Source organism: Polistes dominula, unplaced genomic scaffold, assembly GCF_049000335.1.
Source record: "Polistes dominula isolate Pdom_NZ unplaced genomic scaffold, Pdom_raw_medaka contig_77, whole genome shotgun sequence".
Classification (NCBI taxonomy): domain Eukaryota; kingdom Metazoa; phylum Arthropoda; class Insecta; order Hymenoptera; family Vespidae; genus Polistes; species Polistes dominula.
The window spans coordinates 6155566-6180184 of record NW_028301152.1 but is presented as its reverse complement, the minus strand read 5'-3'; the positions used below and the strand labels follow the sequence as shown (position 1 = coordinate 6180184).

General features: G+C 34.7%; 1 protein-coding gene across 1 annotated transcript in view; it reads left to right on the top strand.

Moving 5' to 3' along the window:
* Positions 1–23335, top strand: part of Actbeta (inhibin subunit beta) — a 38386-nt gene extending 15051 nt beyond the window's left edge. Inside the window, exons 2-5 of the mRNA XM_015316848.2 lie at positions 15737–15963; positions 16592–16826; positions 18435–18612; positions 19947–23335. Of these exons, the coding sequence (XP_015172334.1) occupies positions 15737–15963; positions 16592–16826; positions 18435–18612; positions 19947–20187 (881 nt within the window). The 3' untranslated portion in view covers positions 20188–23335. The remainder of the gene's footprint in view (positions 1–15736; positions 15964–16591; positions 16827–18434; positions 18613–19946) is intronic.
* The last annotated feature ends 1284 nt before the right edge of the window (positions 23336–24619 follow it).

Genomic DNA, 24619 nt, shown 5'->3' with positions numbered 1-24619 from the left:
GATCGAGTTCGTTCAACCTGAGGGAATCCCAGGGACAAGCCGGTCAGACACGGCGCGCAGGGGTTAAGACTCGACCTTCTAGGCGGTGGCAAGAAGGGAGGCTCTCCCCTCGCTGCTTCCCTCTCTTTCTCACTCGTTCTCTTTTTATCTATCTCTGTATGTGTATGTGTGTGTGTGTGTGTGTGTGTGTGTGTGTGTGTGTCTCTCTCTCTCTCTCTCTCTCTCTCTCTCTCTTTTAGTCTCTGTCTCTGTCTTTCTCGCTCACTTGCTCCGGGCATCAACGGGACTGGGAGGCTGACGGCGGTGGTGGTTCTAGATGGGGGTGGAACGGTTCGAGATGGGCTTGGAGTGGGGCAGGGTCGAATTCATGGACGAACGAGCCGACGGATAGGACGGCTGGCGCCTGTAGTCAGATCGATGCACGTGGCTCCAGCTGGGCGCCGCTCTTGGTACATCTCCTACACCCCCTTTATTCCCTCTTGACTCTCCTATTCCGAAGCACGTCGTACCCGTTCTCTTCTCTCTTTCTCTTTCTTTCTGCTCGTTTCCCTCCTCTTCTCGTTATCTCTCTTTCTCCTATCCAAGTATCGCTGCCGCCACCCCGACTCCTCCGTTATCCTCAGTCTCATCCTCCTCATCCCTTACGTATCTTACTACGCGTGTACACGTACTACACTCTTACCACTCCGCGCAACCTTACAACTATTGTATTTTCCTACTCTCTCTCGTTGCGATACTCTCTCTCCTCGGTAACTCTTTCCCCTCTTCCTTTCCTTCTTTCTTTTTATTCTCTCTCTTTCTTTTTTTATCTTCGAAGAAACCATCTCAGAGATCCACAGATCGTACCAAGGCTTGTCGCGGCCATTTATGTACGTTGCGCACTGAACTAGCACGTCACCGCGACGCAACTCACTCTGTCTATTCTTTCCCTCTCTCTCTCTCTCTCTCTCTCTCTCTCTCTTGATCTCCAATCCTATTCTCGTGTCTCATATTATCCAAGAATCCCAACTATCCTGTCCTTTTTTTTGTCGGCTTTTTATATACGGATAGAACATAAAATTCTCGTCTCGCTATGAAACACTTAACTCACCGAAAAACTACTTCCTTGGATAGAATAAACCGCTTTTGTTATAAAGATCATTGTCTTATCAATGTTTATTCTCATCTAAGAAATCCGTGACTTCAAATACTTTGACATTCCAACTTGTGTCTGTATCTTATAGACTTGACGAGGAATAGATAATTTACATAAGTTTAAATGTAATTATCTTCCCAATTACAAACATCATACCGATAATCTATAAAGAGGACACACCCGATTAGAAGTAATATCGAGACGGGCAAATGATTAAACAAGTACCTACTTTTTCTTATTCGATTGAATCTCTAATTAATGAATACCACAATGATAATTTTTCAATTTGGAACAGTTAAACAAATATCCCAACAAACTGAATGAGTCTCGATGATTCATAAATATAGTCTAGTAATGAATTAACGTATAAAAACTATCAACACTATTCATACTAATCTCAAAGCCATTACTGGAGTCGTGCACGTGCTTTATTTTACGCGATGCACGCCACACGTCGCGGGTGTACGTGGCGACCACGTGGCCATAGATCTGGATCAGGGTTACCAACCGGCTATATCTGACCCTCTTATTTGACCGAGGATATTACGGTCAATCGCTTCGGCCCTATGAATTGCACCTTTAGACTGAAAGACAGCATATGAAAAAATGCGTATCTCAGTACGTTTATCAATGTGTTACCTTGTCTTGAACACATGTCAGACAACGTATCTCCCTGTAATTAAGTTTGTATATCCTATTGCAAATCGTGTACACCTATACCACCTTACCTCGTGTATGTAGTACGGTGTGAAAGAGATAGGTGAATTCGCTCTCTCTCTCTCTCTCTCTCTCTCTCTCTCTTTTCCACGAGTACACTATAATAACTTTGAACGGATTTATCGATAAGACCTTAACGTTTACGATATAACATCTCTCCCTCCTTTTTATTTTACCCTTCGAATTCTCGTTTCATTGCTTACCACAAGTAAATATTTTCTTCGATCTATCTTACTTATATTTATTTGACATTTTGATATTTGCAAAGGAATGTGTTGGAAGATATTAGAAATGATGAAATAAGAATGATTAGTAATTTAATAAGTGGTCTATGTTATTTTCAATTGATCACTTATAGAAATGATTTTAATAAAAATTCGATTATTATTTTGAAATATAGTAACAGTTTTTAATAGAACTTGTTTAAACACTTTGATCATACAATAATTAAGGAATCATAATTATATTACTATAGAATTGAATCAATGCGTAGCGTTTGTACGTACTTTAATCAAGTATTTGAGATAAAACTAACATCTTTATGTAGTTCTTTAATCGCGATTGAAAAATCTAACTTCATTTGACTCATTCGGGACAAAAGTATCTTTTACTTTTCAAGCGAAAACACAAGGACAAGGTAGAGAGCGGTTTAAAAGTTCACGGTTATTCAATCGACTTGTACGAACTAGCATCAATTAGCAACTATACAGTAACGACATACAAATTAAATCGTATTGATCGTACATCTTATTTCATTGCTTTTTTCCCTTAAATTGTAACATACTATGAGCATTAAGTTACTATCGAAAACACCATGAGCGATAATTACCGATGTTAAATAAGTTAAAAATAAACACCGAGGATGAATTATGACAATTACGTCATTTTATGAATAATTCTGTGAAACTGACAAGAATGCAATAACACGGTATCGTCAAGTGTAGATACAACCCTTTCTACGTTGTACCTTAAGTTACACCCGATACAGATATATTAGGTGTAATAATTCGTTTGGTGCATTTTTAGCAAATTAAGTATTTCTTTATAAAATAATCATACATCTGTTATCTTTCCAAAATCTTTTAACCTATCTCGCGAAACGTATTTGTAAGGTTATTCTAATGGAAAAATCTTCGTTTCCTTATGGATAACATTTATCTAACAATCTAAGTTGTAGATAAGAAATAAACTACTCGATTGCATACATTATTTTAAATTGTATTATGTAAATATGACAATATAATTTGATTCTTAAACAATGTTACCCATTTTATATTCATTTATGAGAATCACGATAATCACAAGATTCGAAAATCTTGAAACTCATTTTCAAAATAAATCTTTGAAAAAAAAAATATAAAAAAGGCAAAAAAAACATTCGAATAAAATCTTGCGAATTAAGATGGCAGACCAAACGAAGTTCATTTTCTCAATTCTCTTCGTTCGTAAGAACGATAAGAATTTGTGGAATAATCCGAAGCTAAGCCATTATCTCCATACTTCTCCTTTCTTTATTTGTCTTTTCCTAAGTTACCACGATGCTTCTTACAAAGCTAACTCATTTGGAAAACTGTGAAGCGAGCTTTTTCTTTCCCTTCAGTGAAACATTGAAAGTACTTCTTCATCCATCGCTCGTTTGTTCGTTCATTCGTTCGTTCGTTCGTTCGTTTGTTCGTCCAATGAGAACAATTCGTTGAAAGGTCGAATTCTAGATTCCCCGACCTTCCTTCTATCAGTACAGCACTTTTTTTCGATCTATTCTATATTTCTAGTTAGATAGTCGAAAAAATCCTAGCGTTTCTTTTATTACGAAATAGAATATTCAATTTGAAGTCAATGTCTTATTAATTCCGTCTTTATCGTTTCGAATAAGTAAAGAAAAGAAAAAAGAAAAGAGGGTTGGAGAGAGAGAGAGAGAGAGAGAGATAGAGAAATAAGATCGGTTAAAGTTCCCTTAGAAAATTGCTCGAAGAAAAAAATCTTCAATTGTCATAACGACATAGCTTTCGTCAATTTTGTCTGATAGAACATTCGTATATAAGTAGAATCGATAGATCGAATTAAACATCGTTTAGAAAACAACGTTTATTGAACTGTGATCGATTGAATTTTAAAGCGATAGCTGTTTATCTTGCAACTTTCTAATATTTGTTGGTAGATGCCCCTGTATTGCACATAGTTGTTTTATACCATTATTATAATCATCGTAACGATCATAATTTCGTCTAACTTTTATCAAATTTTTCGATATCAAAAGGCATCTATGACTTTCTTAATAAAGTTATCGAATAAATCTAATATTTTATGTATATAATAATATGAAGCTTGATGAGTATAAGTATTGCGAATTGGATGTAGGCTCGTAGAAAAATAAAATCTTGGAGATTAACTGCCATACAATTAAAGATTACTGTAAAAAATATAACGAAAAATTCGTATTCCCGAATAAACGTTTGCCGCTTTTCTCAAATCATTAAAACAAAGTAAGTTTCACATTAAACTTATCGAGGTTTGCTCCGTCGGTAGCATAATGAATCGGTATGGTCGATAATATAGGGTTACATCTTATGTTAGTCGGTATCATAGCCAGTGTAGATTTTTATTTCAATAAATGAGTAGATAAATAGACAAATAGATAAATAGATCGATAGATAGATAAATTTCTGTGAAGAGGATGAAAAAATACGATATTTGTTCTTAAACATTCCTTTTCTATTTCTCCCGATTTTCGTAGTTCCACTTCTTCGTCTATTTTTCCCCATTCCAACGTCACCCTCTTCCACCTCATTCCATCACCTCGCCCATTTTCTAGCTCTTTCCCCCAGCATCCCCATACCGCGAAGCCGCGTCTTAAATGGACGACTTGGCGACGAGGAGATCTCTTTTCCTTCGTGACGTGCGCTTGCACAAAATTTACGATACGTTCTAGTCGCGTTCGCGCTAACCCCGATTACGAAGAGACAGTGTGAAAATGGCAAGAACGAGGGAATGTGGAAAAAAGGGTGGAGAACCAAAAGGGATAGAAAGACAGAGATAAAGAATCCATACTTTTACCGATTTTAAAAACGTTCTTCCAAAATCGAGAACTCCTTTTCCCTTCGAGCGAATAACGTCGTACGATTACGTTTCCCATTGAGATAAGAAAAAGAAGAAGAAGAAGAAGAAGAAGAAAGTATATCACGTCTTTTCGTAAATAATGCTAGACGTTCGTTCCAAATAGGTTTTTTCGGTTATATCGGACTATTGATTAAGGCGATAGGCGAGGACAGACAATGAGTTAATCGTTGACCTCATTACGTTATACTTTTCCTTTTTTTTCTCTTTTCCTTTTTCCTTTAAAATGGAGAAATTTTACATTATTATGATGTAGAACGACGCCATTGAGTGTCTACATAATACAAGCCAAGTTTCTTCAGTAAAGTATACGACACGAAAATCTTGTTCGTTCGATGATACTACAACGTATAGGTGCTTTCAAAGTATATTTTATATCAATCGAATAATAAGTAAGCGATTTTTCCCCTTTTCTACCTTTCCAAAATTTCATTTTGCGAATCTACCTTTATTTCAATATTTAAACTTCAATGTATAAGGTGTAACAAAAAATAAGTGGGAAACATTACAGGGATAGCTTTAGCATATCAAAACAAGAAAAAAAGTGTATATAAACATATATTCTATTTGACCTTGTTACGGAGTTATAGCGAATTGGAGTTTTGATGAACTGAATAGACTTACATTCACAAGAGGTGTTTGTAATGACCTCCTTGTACCTGTACACAAAGTTGCAGTCGTCTTACAAACGATTACACCTCGCTTTCTCTATATTTTCACCCATTGCTCGGATATACTTGAAGGCTCTGTTTAATCTTTTCATGAAATATTTTCACACTGTCTATGGACTTTTTAGAAATAATATATTTTATATAACCTCACAAGTTAAAATCCAACAGATTTAAATCAAGTGAGAAAACAAATCAGACAATAGGACAATCACAACCTATCCCATTATTTGAAAATTATCTGGTTAGTCGGTAGAAATGCGATGGTGCACCCCCCATCGTGTATAAACTACACGCGGTGTCTGATATCTAGTGGAATATCTTATTTCCGTTTATCGAAATAATCAAAACCACTATACGTATAATTCGCTATAACTCCAAAACAAGGTCAAATAAGACATATGTTTGTATGAACTTTTATTCTTGCTTCGATATGCTGAAGCAATCTCTATAATGTTTCCCACTTCTTCTATTACATTAATTATATACATGCATTATCCTTTCGCAACGTTTTCATACAAATTAATGATTAAATAATTGAATACCTCGTAAAGAAGACGTTGTATGTTGTAAAAATCTATAATTTTAAATGACATTTAAACTTTTGTCTTTTAAACTTTATCAAGCAAAATAATTTTCTTTCATCTTAATAACAATTTTTAAAAATTACATGTTACATTCCGACAATGTATCGCTGATTTAGCGTTTAGAAAAGTTTTAAACACTTCTATAAAATTATAGATTTGTAACATCAACAAGGTTTTTTTCCTCCGACAGGTATTCAATTAATAAATTAGGATCGGCAATATTTTCAGGAGAAATTGAAATCTATTTTTCTAAATCATATGTCGATAAGAAAATTATTTCTAATTAACAAGAAAATTTAGATAAGTGAATTTACAAGTCACGTTAGAAGATTATTACGACGAAAATGAGTAAAGGAAAATACTCAAGGATCCTAGTTAAAATCATCGCGAATAGTCAATTGACAAGTAAGCTTAGATATCCCTCGCTACGTTCTAGCGAATTCGACTTAAGTATACGCGCATGCACTTCTGAGGAAAGCCGAATGACGTTATAAATCATAGAAACTGTTAGCAAAGTCCACGAGTTTTGTTCTGTCCATTCGTACGTGTTCGCCTAAGACCTTAGAAAGTATAGATATGTATATGCAAGCGTTACGTTCATATTGCCAACTCCGTTAACTTCATGATGCATACCGATGATAAATCATGACGATATTGCTGTTTTCTCTACAGCGATTTTAAAAATAAACAAACAAACAAAAAAAAGTTGAAAACGATTAGGTTTGAATATAATGCATTTGGACTTCTTTAATTGATTCGAATTAAAACGTTTTACTTCATGCTCCGGAAAAACGTTTGGAAAAGTTCGTGAGATCATAAATCTCTCTCTCTCTCTCTCTCTCTCTCTCTCTCCCCCGATTTAATACACAACGTCAACTCGAGTTTGTATGACTTCTTTCCTTTTCTTTTTTTCCTTTTTTTTTATCTGTTTTTATGCTCGGCTCAATAAAGTCGAGGAGCTTTATGAGACAAGTCGAAAGGGAAAGGGAAACACGTTTCCCCCCCTTGAATATTGCTTTATTCTTATCGTAGACATTTTACAAAACCCGAGAAAACGTTTTGCTTAGAGACTCTGACGGTGATCGATAACGGACGTTTGGTTGAACGATCGCACGTATCCTTGGGAATCGCACTTCGTTCGATGCAAACCAAGATTGTAAAGTCTATAACTTTCGAACCTTGGCCGTGCTAATAGATTGATCGCTCGATGCTGCCTCACCACTTTCCGCTCTAACGGAAACTGCAACTCCGTTATAGTTGATCGGCCCGTAACATTTTGTGCCTACTATATCTGACAAGTCAACTCTTCGTCATTGAAAAATTGTATTTCTAAAAACACAAATTTAATATTTCTATCAAATATTATATGATTTCACAGATTATATCGTATAAATGTAATATATTTTTCTTTCGTATTGTTTTTTTTTTTATTTTTCTTTTGTGATGGACGATGTATTTCAGAAATAGTTTATCTATGCAGACCAAGTCACGTGATTTCTTACAAGTTGCATGTAACTTTTGTCAAATTTACATGGAATCATTTATCAAATTGTTCAACCACATTAACGATTTTTTCGATATATTTTCAGTCTTCAGCGAAGACTGATTCGTGACAATCTACACGATTCACCCTTTACACGCGATGTTAAAAACCATGTAAATTTTTGTGGAAAAGACTTTGATAAAATGATCGTACCCCGTGATATGTTCATACAGCAGTCACTAAAGCACAATGCGTTGAAAAAGTAAAAATTCAATAGTCAGAATGACGTTACGGAAGTTAGGGTTGCACATAAAAGTGACGGTTAAAGGAATGAATAATGTCGAAGTGTCAGAGTGCGAGAAGAAAAGGTATCATCCATTTGATCGGCTTTTAAAGTTACCATAAGCCTTGAACTAGATTATATTAGCAAATTCAATAATTAGGTGTAGAAATTAATTTGGTGCCATTAATAAATACCAATTTTGTATTAATAAGACACCGAATAAATTTCCACGTCTAATAATATCCTCTTTTAATCGTTTTTTCCTATTTTTTAATGCATTTAAAGTTTTGTTTTTATTTTTCTACATTTGATGCATACAAAATGTCACATTCACTAGCTTAATCGAACAAGATAATAAATCTCAAGCATCGCCTAAATTCAAGACAATAATCTACTTGTAAAACAAACGGCACATTGTTGCTTTCGAAAATTATTTTTCATCTAGTTGTGAACGAAAAGTCGAAGATTTACGTTACGACGAGAAGAGAAATTATGGGGCAAGAGAAACTCGCGTACCTTGCCAAGTATCCGAGATTAGATTTCTCTGCAAGGTCTTAAAATTTTTGGAAAAGCCCGCAAGTAGAAAATGATCGTGTTCATTCGATGTTTGACGGTAAAACGTGCTGGCGAAAATTTATCGATAATGCGAAACTCAGAGAAAAAGAAAGAATAACAATATATTACTTTAACGTTGGTCCCTTTAAATTGTATAATCACCATCCCTTACATATCTCGTAGAAATATTCAATGCCAATGAAATAAAGATTTTATCGATACCTCAATGAAAAACAACAATATCCAAAATTATGACGAGCATAAACATTTAAACTTAAGAGAAAAGAGAAATCCACTGATTGCTTTGGGATAGAATACGAAAAAAATTCGAATGCTTTGCCAACTATCCGGATCATACTAAAGTATTCATAGAAGCACGCAGGTCGAGGATGATCGTGGTCGATCATTGATAAAAGTCATGATCTTGCATAACTCCAACGTTATTCAACTGTCTTAACGTTAACATCCTTCTCCTTATTTCTTCCTATAAGATATATGAGCCGTTCAGTGCACACATCGATTAACTCCACTTTTTGAAAAATCTTAAATTTAAGTGTCAAAGCACTTGGTATAGTCATAACTTTTTATATTTATAATAACTTTCCTGAATAATAAAGATTAACACCATTAAACAACAAAATTTTTTTGGCCATTGAATAATAAGTAATATACAATATACATTATTTCATCGCATTTCTCAACTTTTTGTTTTATGGAGTTAATCGATGTGTGCACTGAACGGCTCATATACAAATCAAATTATATTTAATCAATTATCTCCATTATCTTCCCCAATGATACACAACTTGAGAAGAAATAGAGAAAACGAACGAGAAAGATCATAAATTAAAAAATCTAATTAAAGAAGCGATGGGGGAAATTTAAGGCAAAGAAAACTGATAATCGTAAGAAAGAGAAAAAGTACTTAGTAAAAGTAAGTTATGGGAATTTATTCGACCGCAAAAATACTTTTCTCGCCACAGGAAACGACCAACGATGAAGTCGTAGAGAGACGAACACGAATCGATAATCATGTCCTCTCTCTCTCTCTCTCTCTCTCTCTCTCCATGACTGTCTTTCTTTATTTCTTTCTCTCTTTCACCAGTTCCTTTTCTCTCTCTTTCTCTTTTTCTTTCTCACCCTCTCTCTTTCTCACACTCTCCTCTTTTTCTTCAATAGAGATCGGTAGGATTATATCACATAAGAGTCTAGATATTCATCCTTCTACTATAACTCGCTATTCTTTTCCTAAAACTGGTACTTCCTGAACGCGTGATGCTCTCTTCCAAGCGTCGTTCACCGGTGCGGAATCCGTTGGTGTCGCATTGCGGCGTAAGGGGATCTACCGAGGAGAGGGAAAGGGGTAGAGAAAGAGAGAGAGAGAGAGAGAGAAAAAGAAACAGATAGAGAAACAGACAGACAGATAGAGAGAATGAAAAAGAGAGAGAAAGATAGACATTAAGAGAAAAAGAGACAAAAGTACTTACTAAACGTACCGACCTCGAAAAGTGCGACACACGACGCACTCGAAACTCGAGCGAGGCCGTTCGAAAGTCGAACGACGCCTCTTCGGCCCGTTCGCAACGACAACGACGACAACGACGACGACGCGTCTTCGGCTCCGGCCAGCCACTACCTCTCCTCGACCATTAAACCATGAAAGAGAATTCTGGCTGAGAATTTCGAACGCATCTAACCTACGCGATTCTACATTCCATCGATGATTATCCACGAGACAGATAAATTTTATTACCAAACCTGTATATGTAGATATATACACATCTATACACACATATATATATGTATTTATAGATGTCTCATCTCTCTCTACTATTTCTCTTTTTTTCTTATCAGCATTGACACCATGAATATTACTTTTATATATACGTTGCGTAAACCTATTTATTTCGATCTTTGGAACAAATTAACACATTGCGGTCGTATAACGAGATATGTTAATCGTACAAATAAAAATTAATAATAATAATAATTAAATTAAAATAATATATTAAAATAAATAATAATTAAAAATAATAATAATAATAATAAACAAATCATAATTAATTTAAAAATATTTGATGCAAAGAAATACTTGGCCGCTAAGTACGGTTAGCAATAAAATATCTCGTCAGCAACGTGTTAAGATGATCATTATAAACAACGAAACATTTTTTTTATTTAACTTTAAACCTATAAAGCGATAACTTTTTTCTAAAAACAATATCTTATTAAACAAAGGATTATTATTTTAATCATTATGAAGCTTAATATATATCCCATCGATTTAAATATCATATTGTTCGAGAATTTCAACGAATAAACTTATTTGATAATTATTCAAGATATCAAATTTCTTAATTAATCTATAATGCATGAAGGTATCCTATGATACGAATGACAAAGAGTCTTGTCCTGTCAAGTAAGAAAACATAAGTTTAGACATATTCTATTACTTAACGTCATATCGTCCTAATTTTCAAGACGGATACACAATTGATAACATTTTTAAATGAATAACGGCAAATTTAACATTTTCGCGTACACGAAAGACTTTTTAAAGGTGTAACGAAGCGTTTCATCACTTCTACCCTTCTCTCCTGTTCTCTCTCTCTCTCTTCTCTCTCTCTCTCTCTCTCTCTCTCTCTCTCTCTCTCTCTCTCTCTCTCTCTCTCTCTCTCACATGACAATGACATAGAGAGCGTACGGTTTTTTTTTATTATCCAAAAGTAAAAATAATAATCGTGAATGAAAGTGACTAATAAAATGTAACCATAAAAATGGAACTGTTATTATGCATTATTTTGATCAAACTTAAAACATGTAAATACATAGATACGTGTAGACTAACGAGACTAACCGATACTGGAAACCGCTGCTAAGAGCCCATACATCACACTCCATTATGTTTTCTACATCGGACGAATGACGTTGTCTTCTCCGTTCCTCCGAAATTCGAAACCATGTCGAAAGGGATAAGGGTGATACTATGTCGAGTAAAGAGGTAAGGATAAAAAAGGAGGGGGGTGAAGAAAAGAAAACGTACGAAATGGCCGATGCCTCTCTCTCTCTCTCTCTCTCTCTCTCTCTCTCTTTCTCTCTCTCTCTTGTTTTCGTTTCCACTTATTCTCTTTCTTTCCTTTTTTTGTTGCAGTATGTAAGTGCACGTACATATGTATGTACATATATGTATGTACTTGGTATATCGAAATAAGATAAAAAGAATATTCTACCACTAAAAATCGAGGATCACCAGTTGTCGATCAGGCGCCAAGGACGCACTTACAAAGCGCTATCGTCCTCCAATATTTCATCTTTGTCCTCTTTCGTTGATATTCTTACGCTCATTCTAGTCTCGTGGGATTGCTTGAAAGAAAGAGAAAGAGAGAGAGAGAATTCTATTATTTCATTCCGTACAGATCGTTACTCTTATTGTCTTTATCGATTATTGTACCAAAGTCTAATGTAAGAGAAATTTTCAAATTGAGGAATATACGTATTCTCGCCCGCAAATTATCTTGTTTTGCTCGCTGTTTCATAAGAAAAGAAGAAAAAAAAAGAAAGGGTCAAGGATAGGAAGATTTTAAAAGTAAAAAATGTTAAAAGTAATTAACGTCGAAAAACATTGTCAAAGTGCAATTAAAAAAACAAACGATATATTTAATTTAACATATCTTTAATTTTAATAGCGCAAAATAGTATGTTATTTCTGAGAAAAAGTATGTTATTAAGAAAGAGTAGTTTCGTCGCTATATTAATACAATTTCTTGAAATTTTCTTGGAACGGAAATTGTTCAACAAACATGCACAGAGCATGCATTTCCGTCTGTAAATAAACTCAGTCTCTAAAATAAAGATCTTATTGGAACTATAGAGAAGATGATCCTTTTACAAGGACGAGCGAGAGTAAGAATAAAGAAAAAAATAAAATAAAAAAATAAAATAAAACTAACAAACTTTCAAGAACGAAACACGTACTCCTTGCCGTATTTTCAGTATCACTGCTCCGCCATGCGAGACGACATAACTACGGAGCATTAATGTCTCATCGATCCTCAGCTTTTTTGCGGGAACGTTTCTCGAAAGCACGAGATCGAGAATGATTCTTCTTACGGCTATTGTATCCCGATACCGTACTTCACGTTGCCTGGACAGTTATCGTCTTTTTCCACGATAATGGTGATACGACGATATTGAAACGTTCGAAGACATAAATCAGAATGAATTAAAAGCAAATATCGCTCGTTTTGACCCTTTCCAGCAAGATGCCCAATAGTACAGCGACCAATAACAGAAAGAGAAGCACTTAGATCGTTTTATGCATACTGCATATATCTATTATATTATATTTCTAGTGCATAAATTCTTCGATACACCATAAACATATGTATTCATACATTTTTGTTCTCTCTCTCTTTCTCTTTATATAATATCTTTCCATTTGAATCACACTTACGAGTTACTTTCTGTGTACCAACTTCGCATAGATAGTGCTTACCACTTAATGCCTCTCCGATATCAAGATTGAAAAAAGGTTCTCTTTTTCTTCTTTTCTTCGATCGCATGATTGTTTCCAAGCAGACAAAAAGAAACGCTTATCGGTAAAAAGAGTTTACCTATAATCCTCATTCTAAACAATTTAAACAATTAATATTTACCTTTTTGTTTCGATTTTCAAAACGATTGAAATATTACTTATTACGTTTTATTTAACTATTTTCAATTTTAACGCAATTATCTTCTTCTTCTTCTTCTTCTTCTTCTTCTTCTTCTTCTTCTTCTTCTTCTTCTTGAAGATAAATTGAACAAAATAAATGCCTACAAAGATTTTAATAAATTGTTTAAATTTATGTAAAGTTTTCAGCGACGAACAAGAAAAAAATCGAGGATAAAAGGAAGTACAATCTTTCGCCGTTATTTCTTGATTTCATTTTTCATCAATTTCAAATCTTTATCTCTGGATAAAAATATGCTTCCACACCGGACACAGATACCAAAACCAAAGCGAACTGTCCTATCCAAGACTGCATTGTATCAAATAAAAAGAGAAAAAGAAAAAGTGAGAAAGAGAGAGAGGAAGAAGGAAATGGAAAGCAGAAAAAAAGGAAAAAAAGAAAACAGAACACCGGAAAAGCGTACGGAAAGTCATACATATCTTGTTTTTTCTATTTCACTATTTCTCTTTCCCTCTCTCTCTCTTTTTTTTGTTCTCTCTTCTTCTCACCTTTCTTTAACTTTTATAGCGAATAGCGTCAGTACGCGAGGCATTAAGCTTTTTCTATTTTCTTTTTCTTTTTCGAAGACGAGGTAAAGGAGTCGTATATAGGCCGCTGACGATGACGACGAAGACGACGACGTGTGTAAGGGAAACTCGAAGTCTCGGCGGAGAGCTTCGAGAGATATAACAGGCAAGCAAGGCAGACAGGCAAGCAGGCAGGCAGGCGGACTCCGTATGTGTATAAAGAGAGAAAGAAAGAAAGAAAGAAAGAGAGAAAAAGAGAAAAAGAGAGAGAGAGAAAGAGAGAACAAGAGAGTAAGAGCAGACGTGTCGCGTCTTTGGATTCTCGCAAAGACGGACGGTATAAGTGCACACTCTTTCTCTCTCTCGCACTCGTTCAGTCTGGCGCACTTAAAAGGTTAAGCGCGTAGTCGGGAGGCCGGCAGGTTGAATATCTCGGTGGTGCTGCTGGCGTCCAGCGACAGCAACGAGTCGCGATGGCTGAGTTGAGGCGCGTCGTAGTGGGGGACGGTGTGTGTGCGCGCGCGCGCGCTCGAGTAAGCGAGCCAGAGAGGTCAAAAAGAGAGTACTGACTGGTTGGCGGGGGTAGAAGGCGGAAGGCAGACGGGCGGCAGACAAACCCGTGCTTATCCCCACCGAACGAGCAGCCCCATCGGTCCGTGACTCACCAAACCGTTAAGGGATGAAGCCGCCCTGCTTTTACTCTACGCGCACACACGTGTAACAAGCATATATCTTTCTCTTTCTCTTCTTCTCCCTCCATCTTTCTCTCTTTTTCTCTCGTTACACGGATCTCTACCACAAGTATTTTACTACTGCATCGTGTCTCGTGTAATCCTTCCCTTTTCTACCTATCCTATAGTTTACCCTCGTCTACTATACACACGTGTATATACTATCTACACATACGTGTCGACGATATACACTTCTATTTATACGTCTATAGAGACAATGAAACGGGTGTGAAAAAATATACCTACATATGTTTATACATACAAACGTATGTGTAGCTACCATAGCTCCTAACCGCGCATACGATCTCTTCAACCCCTGTTGAGACTTTTCATTTAAACCTTGCTCGTTGGCGGTTCCGACAACCACGAACTCTCCTCCTCTTTATGCAACGACAAAAATGTTTCTCTTTCGTAACTCGTAATTATTTCAAGACATACCAACGTCATGTCTTATGTACTTGGGTATATACTACATAATATGTAAGTATGCATATACGGTCTCGGTCCTTGAACGTGAAGTACATCGCACTCATTTCTTTCTCTCCTTCTCTCTCTCTCTCTTTTTCTTTCTCGCGTGTCGTCTAGTATGTGAACGCACTCACCAACACGACGTTGGTGATGATTGTGGGAAGGGGTTGTAACGCATTACACGACATGAGCCCACTCCGACCTGGCAGTGTACTGCAATTGGGTGGGGTGAGCGTGTGCGAGGGTGAACATGCCGGAGGGAATAAACGAGGAAAAAAAAGAAAAGAGAAAAAGAAGAGCGAGAGAGCGAGAGAGAGAGAGAGAGAAAGAATCAGGACTGGTGGCGTCCAGAAAAATCACTCTGACCACGACGACGTCGACAGCTATGACATTTTTATGCGCACATACGAACATGTGATTAAATTTCGCGTAAATTGCTATGCGCGCTGAATCTTCATAATTGTCCGCGAATGAATGAACGGAGATGATAGAGGTGAAAGAAAAAGACGACAATTTCAATAAAATCTTCGTCAATGTTCTTATCTTATTATCTCGATTAAACAAAAAATATAATTAATATTTTAAAATACATGTAAAATTAAAACATATGAATGTATAAAATAATTGAATGCATAATTGTGCATAAATTCAATGAAATGTATCTTTTCTTTCCTGTATGGAAATGAGCCGATGATGGTTTCGCAACGTCTAATGTTTTGTTATAATTATGATAATCGATTACGTTGATGGTTCTAGGGCGTAAGCTGAACAGTCAACCATTACTAGAATTTCCACTGTCCAGCGGCGAACAGGCATTAGAGCCTCTCAGGATCAAACGGGCGACCCTTTGGACACGAGTAGAATACAGACAAACAAGTAATTATCAGTATCAACAAGATCGTCAGGGTCAAAGCAATCAAAGGAACATCACTCTCTGGGTATTTAGGGTGCATTGTGGCAATACAACGCATTTGCGCGGCAAGGTAATTAAATTTTACGATGAACGGGTATTTTTATGTTTAGTATATTTTGCTCTTTTTTAATTTATAATTAAATTTACGAAGCGTAAGGAGGAATACGCAATAATGCAATTTTTGCAATGAAAGCTTTCGATAAAACTATAAAAAAGAAGAAAACATTTAAAAATAAAGGATAGAATTAGAGGTGTTAACATAATTTCTTCAACTTAAGATCGAAACGTTAACCAATGAAAGCTCATTTAAGCCCACCTTTAGCAACTACTCTCGTTTGTTTCACTACCAAGATATCGATACGTTACAAGGGAAAAAGATTTCTACCTCTTTTATCGGATTTTTCCGACACTAATCCCATCTACTATCTCAAGCTGTATTTATAATAATCCCTCCGATATTATACGCAGCGGTCGTGAGGTTTCGTTCGAGCGTACAGCTTCCGCGATATCGTTTGAAAAATAATATTTTCTTGTTTACTCTCACCCACAGTCGAAATATAATATATTTTGACGACATATCGATCCTTATTCGACCGATCGATAGATAAATTTTCGTTAAATTACAAATAAAATATTACTTTTAATGAATTAACTTATTAGAATTGATAAAATAAACAAATTAATCGTTCAATTTTTAGGAACTCGGGGCGCATCTCGAAATGGTGACGTACTTAGGCGTGAACGTTGGTCAATTGGGCTGGCAGAAGTTCGACGTAACACAGGTCGTCAGCAATTGGTACACAGCTAACGTGAATTCACCGAGGGATAAACTAACACTTTTAGTGGATTGCACAGGATGTGGCAAGAGCGTTCACGTGTCGACCTTCGCCGTGCACTCGCCACACGTGATCGAGTCCTCGTTAAATCCAAAAGGCAAGCAGAGAAAAATATCTGATGCTTGAAAACACGCTATTCGAGAACACTCTACTTGATAAAAATCGAATTTTTTCAGTACGACAGATAACTTTGTATTTTAATTAAACGTCGCGATAATATAACAAACAAAAAAATTCTATAATACATTTTTTTTAAACGAAGAGTGTAAGAGATCAAAAGAAATAAAAAGAAAAAAAGAGGAATAAATGAAATTCAATCGCAAACATCTATGAAAGATAACCTTATTTCGATTCAGTATCATAACACAAAGCTACTACGAAGTCGTACCGGTTAATATGGCTTCCATAATATAAAGACTGGTCACATAAAGTTGGGAGGTGATACAATGGAAATAACATTTAGCCTGTATTTGTATCGCTGGTAACTAATTTAAGAAGACATATTGGGGTTAACGAACGCGTTTGATTCTTTCTATATGATAATTTGATTCCATGGATTCGTTGGGATCGAGCATACTCGTCTTTCTCTTGCTTCCGCACCGCACTTTCAATCCCTTTCGTAGCATTAGTATTCTAGGTTGCTACATTTCCGTGATATATCCGCGTACGAAATGGTGCTATATATTTCGCTATATATTTTCGATTATTTGGATGTTATGTGTAAACTTTATCGATTGTCTTGCACCAATACTTACTTGCACTTGAAATCATTCTTAATTCAAAATTCTAATTTCTTGTTTCTAATCCAGATAACATCTAGTAATTATTGAAGTACGACTAATTAGATAGAAAGATCTGTTCGCTTAGTATTAATAATTTACATTATTTATCAAATATTAAACTGTAAGCGATTAATATGTCAAATATTTAAATAACTAATTTGTGAATGAATCTTATACCTACTTTATATCGTTTTATCTTAATCTTTATTGAGATTTGCGAATTAATTTGAGGTAGAACTGTAAACTTCTAACGTAATCGTTAATTAAAACGAGAGTGTCTCGGATATTTTATACATACGCACATACATACATACATACATACACGTGGAATGTGACAAACCGAGCACGCTCCAATATAATCAGCTTTATTTCTTTGGTTCCCTTTATCAGCTTACCTAATCGGCTTACTTCTCACCGACGTATAACCGCGAACGATTAAAATTTTTTGCTTCCACGACACGACACTCACACGATCGAGTTTTTTCGATCAGTTTCGTTAGAGTTTTTTATGTTGTATGAGGAGAGAATAGAAAAGAATATTGGAAAGGGACATGAAAATAAAATTTTCTTTTTCTAAAAAAATTAAAAAAGATCGTTTATTTCGAATAATGAGTATTTAGATGTGCATTACACTAAGGTATGATTTTTAGTACTTCTCGATAATCATAAATTTCCTAGATAGTTATACCTAATCGTTGTTGAATTTCATCATAATCGTCAAACATTTCTTTCATAAAAATAATAAGCCGTTTTTCGGTAACATACAATAGATAATTCCAAAATCTAGATGATACGTATCAAAAAGATAGTTTTGGAAGAAAAGAGTTATCAACAATTCGACAAAATGTTCAAATTGTTTCTGTTTGTCATCAATAAAATGGAAAAATAAATGAATCTAACGTTGATTTTAACATGGATTGCAGATGATCAAGATCCTGACAGGCCTTTCCTCGTTGTACGCACGGATCCAGCGGCTGTGAAACGCGTAAGAAGACGAGCGATCGAATGCAACAGCGCGATAAAAGGTCAATGCTGCAAACAAAGATTCTACGTTAGCTTTTCTCAACTCGGATGGGACGATTGGATAATCGCTCCTCAAGGGTGAGCATTCTCCATTTCTTTCAATAAAATATGAATTAGTTTAACACTTACACAATATCCAACATATTGCGATGAGTGAATGAATAAACCAAAAATATACATCTTAAAAATATGTATATATATGTATATTTTACCGTTAAAATGTGAAATCCATACGTTAATTTATAAAATAACAAACTAAACCATGAAATAATTATATTTACCAGGTAAAGTTTGAAAAAAGACAAAATTACATACTTTTACTAGGTAATATAAGAATTCACGATAGGTGAGTAGTTAGAAAATGAAATTGAAAATTAATCAGTAAATAAGATTCCATAGAGCAGCACGACAAATAGAACACTGGTTTTCATTGTACAGGAAAAGATTAAGACGGATAACTAACATAAGAGTATTGTTGTATTATAGAATAAAAAGCAGACTTTAAAGAGACGTATCAAATTTCAATCTCATACTTTAACGACTCCACCCCCTCGTGAATTTTTATATTATCTAATTATTTTATACAACAATTAGTAAAATATATAATAAAATTCTTTTATGTGCTTTATCAAAAATGTTTAATTATTTCATGTAAAATTTCGTGGTTTTTCGATGAAGTAACAGTAACATATATATACATATATATTCGCATTGTTGAACGATATTGTCAAGTAGCGATTAACACTATAAGCAAGAGAACATTGGAAAAAAGGAGAGAATAAGAGTGAGAGACAGAGAGAGAGAGAGAGAGAGAGAGAGAGGGAAAGAGTATATTCGTTTTTAATCCGATAATAGAACAACGATCAATATTCACGATCAACGTTGACTTATCGTCTGGCAATCGTATAGAGTCTATACTATAGACGTCGGGAAAGACGGTCGCTGTGCTTCACAGGGCCGACAGTAGTTTTGCAAAGAACTCGCCATCGCTCGGTACACGTAGTCATTCGTAAGGTATCATGAGAAAGCCCTTAACTCCGAAGCAATTGTTATAAACAGAATCCCACGTCGCATGTAATAGAAAGAGGGAGAATAGGTTATTCCACGCTCTAGACTTAAAATTGTTATCGATTTTCATTTTTAACATCGGATACATAGATACTCGAAAATTCGAACTTGAAAATTCGACTTTTACCTTCTCTTTCTCTCTCATTTCATTATTTTTGTCAACACGTTTTCTGTTCATTGAAAAAAGTACATTTGAAAAGAATGTTTCCATGTAAATCTTAACTTATATAAAAATACATAATTATTTTGATTGAATGAAAAAATATACAGTGAATGGTTTCGATTAATTGAAATCATTGAAATAATATTACATCATAATGATCTAAAGTATTTGTGGGTCGCAGATATTACGCGAATTACTGCAGAGGCGACTGTGCGGCGGGTCACAGAACGCCGGACACGTTCCTAAACTATTACACGCACGTGATCGAAGAATACAGAAAGATGGATCGACTCGCCGGTATGCAGCCCTGTTGTGCGCCCCTTAAGTTCTCGCCGATGTCGTTGATATACTATGGACCAGACTCAAACATCATCAAGAGGGATCTCCCAAAGATGGTGGTCGACGAGTGTGGATGTCCTTAATTTAAGTCTCCGCTGATAGATAAAAAAAGAACAAAAAAAAAAGAAGAAAAAAAGAAAAGAGATACTAAAATTGGCCCCTCTCCTTTGGAAAAATCCTCCTCCTACTCTTTATCACGATTTACCGAAGGAGCTTTCGACTTCGAGGGACCTCGTTGGAACTTCCCTACGTTCTCTTCGTTGTCAAACCTTCGACAATTCATCTCGAGCGAGCACGATCGAAATTTCGTAGGAGCTAATTAAATTGTTCTCGGAAACGCGATCGTGATCGCTATTGTTATAATGCATAACGAAAAAAAAAAAATAGGAGATTAGAGGAGGGAAATAAATGAAAGGAGGACGAGAGAAAAAAAATACAAAACGTACAGAAACAATACAAAAGAATAAATATCTCCTCGGTCGGTATCTCAGGTGTGTCCACCACATTTTTGAGATATAATATATTATAAATAATATACATATATACAGACGATACCTATTATACATACGCGAATACGCGTGACAGACGACACGCAAATATATAAACGTACCTTACACTTACACTTACATACACGTGTACGACTCGATTCCCAGACGATTTAATCGTAACAGAAACGAAGTCGCCACGTGGGAATTCTTATGGAGAGCTTAGTCATTTTCTATTAGTTGCGATAAAACGGCGGTAAAGAATTTAAAATAAGATACGACATATTTCTGACTTTTCCCGCATTTCGCGCATCTACGCGACTCCGCATACGCGCACACGCACATACATACATATAACAATACACGTACACGTATACACTAAGCACAGATATACACACGCGCGCGTTAAAACCCGCGAGGTGATTCAAAACCAAGTATAAGTATTTAAAGATATAATAAATCAAGAAGAAAAAAAAAGGTAAGGGCGTAAACTCTAATGTAAGTGTAAACAATAAAACTCAATCTAATTGCCTTGTTTTTTATGCGAAACGTATGAAAGTATCGAGTAACAATTTAACAAAGTAAAAAATACTATTAAACAAAAAAATCTCTATATATATTATAAATACTATACATATATAAGTAAAAATAAACGCGCGCGAAACGATAAACTTAGCAAGTCAATGGCGGGGGGGGGAGTTTTCCGGAAGGTCTGTAAGGAAAGGGAAACATTTATAGAGTTCAAAAAGGCTAAGGAAACTAAATTATTACTTTTATTACCACTATTATTATTATTATTATTATTATTATTATTATTATTACCTTTATTATTATACCATTAGTATTATTGTTTTAATTGTTTTTAATGTTATTTATTTCTGTTATCATTATTGTTGTTGTTATTGTTATTGTTATTATTATTATTATTATTATTAGTATTTTTATTTTTTTATTATTATTATATTATTAATCATTTTATCATTATCTTTATTATTTTATTCATGATTATTGTTATTACCACCGTAAAGTTTATTTAATAAAAATGATACCTTAAAAATAAAGATCACAATTAGTATGTGCAAATTTTGAAGAATATTTTTGCTAATCATTATGTTAGAATTTATTTATGATTAGTGTGAACGACTAATTAATTTATAAAAACCTTTAGCGAGACTGATCAAAAAAGCAAACGTAACTATTTCAAAGAAAGACAAAAATCTTGAAAGGAAAGAGAAAAAAAATTATTAGATTAAATAAACATTGGTTCAAAACAGTGTTTTTTCCTAGGCTCTTTTTGTCTTTGTATTTTTTTAAAAGTAACATTGTATTGTTTATAATGTAACGCACGTTGGATACCTTAGCCTTATTAAACAAACACAAAAACGAAAGTTAGCGAAAATTAGCGCGTACCGAATTGTTACTACCAATTTCACACAAGGACGACAAAGAAGACGCGTGATTTTGGCCAGAGGCGACGTTCGCTAAATTTTTTCTCATCTAATTGTAAAACGCGATATAAGAAGACTCGAAAAAGAAAAAGGGGAAAAAAGAAAAAGTAGAAAATAAAAAGAGGACTAACCTACACACACCATCGAACACAAAGTAAACAACGCACACCACACACACACACACACACACGCACAAATACACAAACACAACAAATGACACACATATACGTACACACATTTATATATACCTATATACGCGTGCCGAGTCTACATTATAATTGAAGGACTCCGAAGAGTTTGCATTTAACATAATTTAACAAGAGATAGCGAAAGAAAATGAAGAAGAGAAAAAACGCGAGCGATAGATAGAAATAAATAGAGAAAGAAAAAAAGAGAGTGAGAGAGAAAAAAAGAGAGAAAGAAAGTGAAAAGAAAATTGCTAGGAAAGCATTTAAGTCAAAAAAAGAATAAGAAGATCCGCGCAGATTTACATTTACATTTACACGAGCTATTTAGTAATATCGAATTTGGAATGAAACTTTTTCGAAAACAAAGGAAAGAGAAAAAGAGAGAGAGAGAGAGAGATTAAAAAAAGGGATATCGAGATTTAGAACAATCGATAAGTAATCTTTTTTTTAATAAGATTAGGAAGGAAAAAGAAATGAAAGATAATGAGATTAGAGGGGGGACAAAATAAAAAGGGGTGAGGCTATGTTAATCGAAAATAATAAACAATAACGAGACAATAAACCGATCGAGGATCTCACACGACACACATAAAAAGAGAGTTGCGAACCTCGAGCAACGGAAATATACTGGGATGATTATTAAATTTCTAATAAGAATTGTCTAAAAAGAGAAAGAATGAAAGGAAGAAAGGAAGGAAGAAAGGAAGGAAGAAAGAAAGAAAGAAAAAAGAGAAATTTGTTAATTTTCTTTTCTTTTCCTTTTCCCATCTCTCCGGTCTAATTATTCACCTTGTTAGGTCGTTATTTTCGTCAAAAGAAATCGACTTAATAAGGAGAAGATGGTCGGACCATGAGCTCGGTGAAAAGCAATTCTTGTATTTCTTTCTTCGAAGGGAATGGGATACGAGAGGGCGCAACTAGAAAAGAGTATTATTGCTAATGTGGACGTGGGCGATTTTAACTTTCGAGAAAGATATATTTAAATTTCTGTGGGATAGTTAACCCACGCAGCCTTATTGGGCCTTATTAAGGTATTATCGCATCATTACTAAATTAACTCTTAAAACTAATGGTAAAGCTTAAGTAAAACAAAGATTAAAGAAAAAAAAACACATAAAAGACGACGGCGAGAGAGAAAAAACGACAACGCGAATATGTAAAAACAAGAGAGAGAGAGAGAGAAAGAGAGAGAGAGAGAAAGAGAGAGAGAGAGAAAGAGAGAGAGAGAGAAAGAGAGAGCGTGTGAGATGCGAGAGAGAGAAAGGGTGTTCATAAAATGTACTCATAATTATGAAAGTGGTCTAATTGTAAGTCAAAAATAAGAACAAAAATACGAGTTTATATTTGTTATTTCACGTCTCATTATTTCAATGTAATTTTAACGATATTGTCAAAAATGAACTTTTACGTAGTGCTTGTTACTTCAATATTATATAGAATTCATTTAGTGTTCAAATGTAATCCTTCAAATATCTCGAAACAAGAGATAAATAACTTTTATACCAGTTTCATAATTATAGGCACAAATGTACTTAATACTGTATTTAATCTACTCAATACACGTTATGAAAAAGTAAAAAAATTGTGGCTCTAGGAAAAGATATGTCCAATAGAGAAAGAAAGAGAAAGAAAGTGATATGTGGAATGCATCTCTGAAGAACAATTTAGTACATAGGTGACGAAAATATATCGTTTTACATTATACGTTTCTTCCAATTATGTACTTACATCTAACGTTATAGATAATATTATCTAAAGAAGAAAGAAATAAAATAACAATGATGAAAAACGATAAATTTTCGTTGTCCCTACGAGCATTTGTTTAAGGAAAGACATGGTGCGTGTGAACAAGAGATAGGGAGAGAAAGTGTGTGTGTGAGATTGAACGAAGTATAAAGAGAAAGAGAAAGAAAGAGTTTTGAGATTCCGCCGTTCATCTAGCCAAAAAAACTAATTGCGTCCAAAAAGTAATGTTTAAAAACGTCTTTAAACGAACGTACTTCTAGTATTATTAAGGGAATTTTCTTCAAATTCTTCTTCTTCATCTTCTACTATTACTACTACTACTTCTTTTTCCTATATTTCTTTCGGGGAGAAAAAAAAAGCAAAAAAAAAGCGAGAGAAAGAGAAGGAAAGAGAGAGAGAGAGAGAGAAAATAATAAGCGGCTGGAGCACATGCGAGTACTCCTTTTGAAAAAAAGCCTTTAACGAGCTCAAGGACTGCGTTTATGAAATACCACTCACTTTATTGTATACAAGGAATAAACAATAATTATAATAATTATAAACAATAATAACGATAATAACGATAATAATAATATTAAAGGTAATAACAATAATAATGATGATAATAAATAACGTTTAAAAAAAATGCGTAAGCAAAAGAAGAATGAA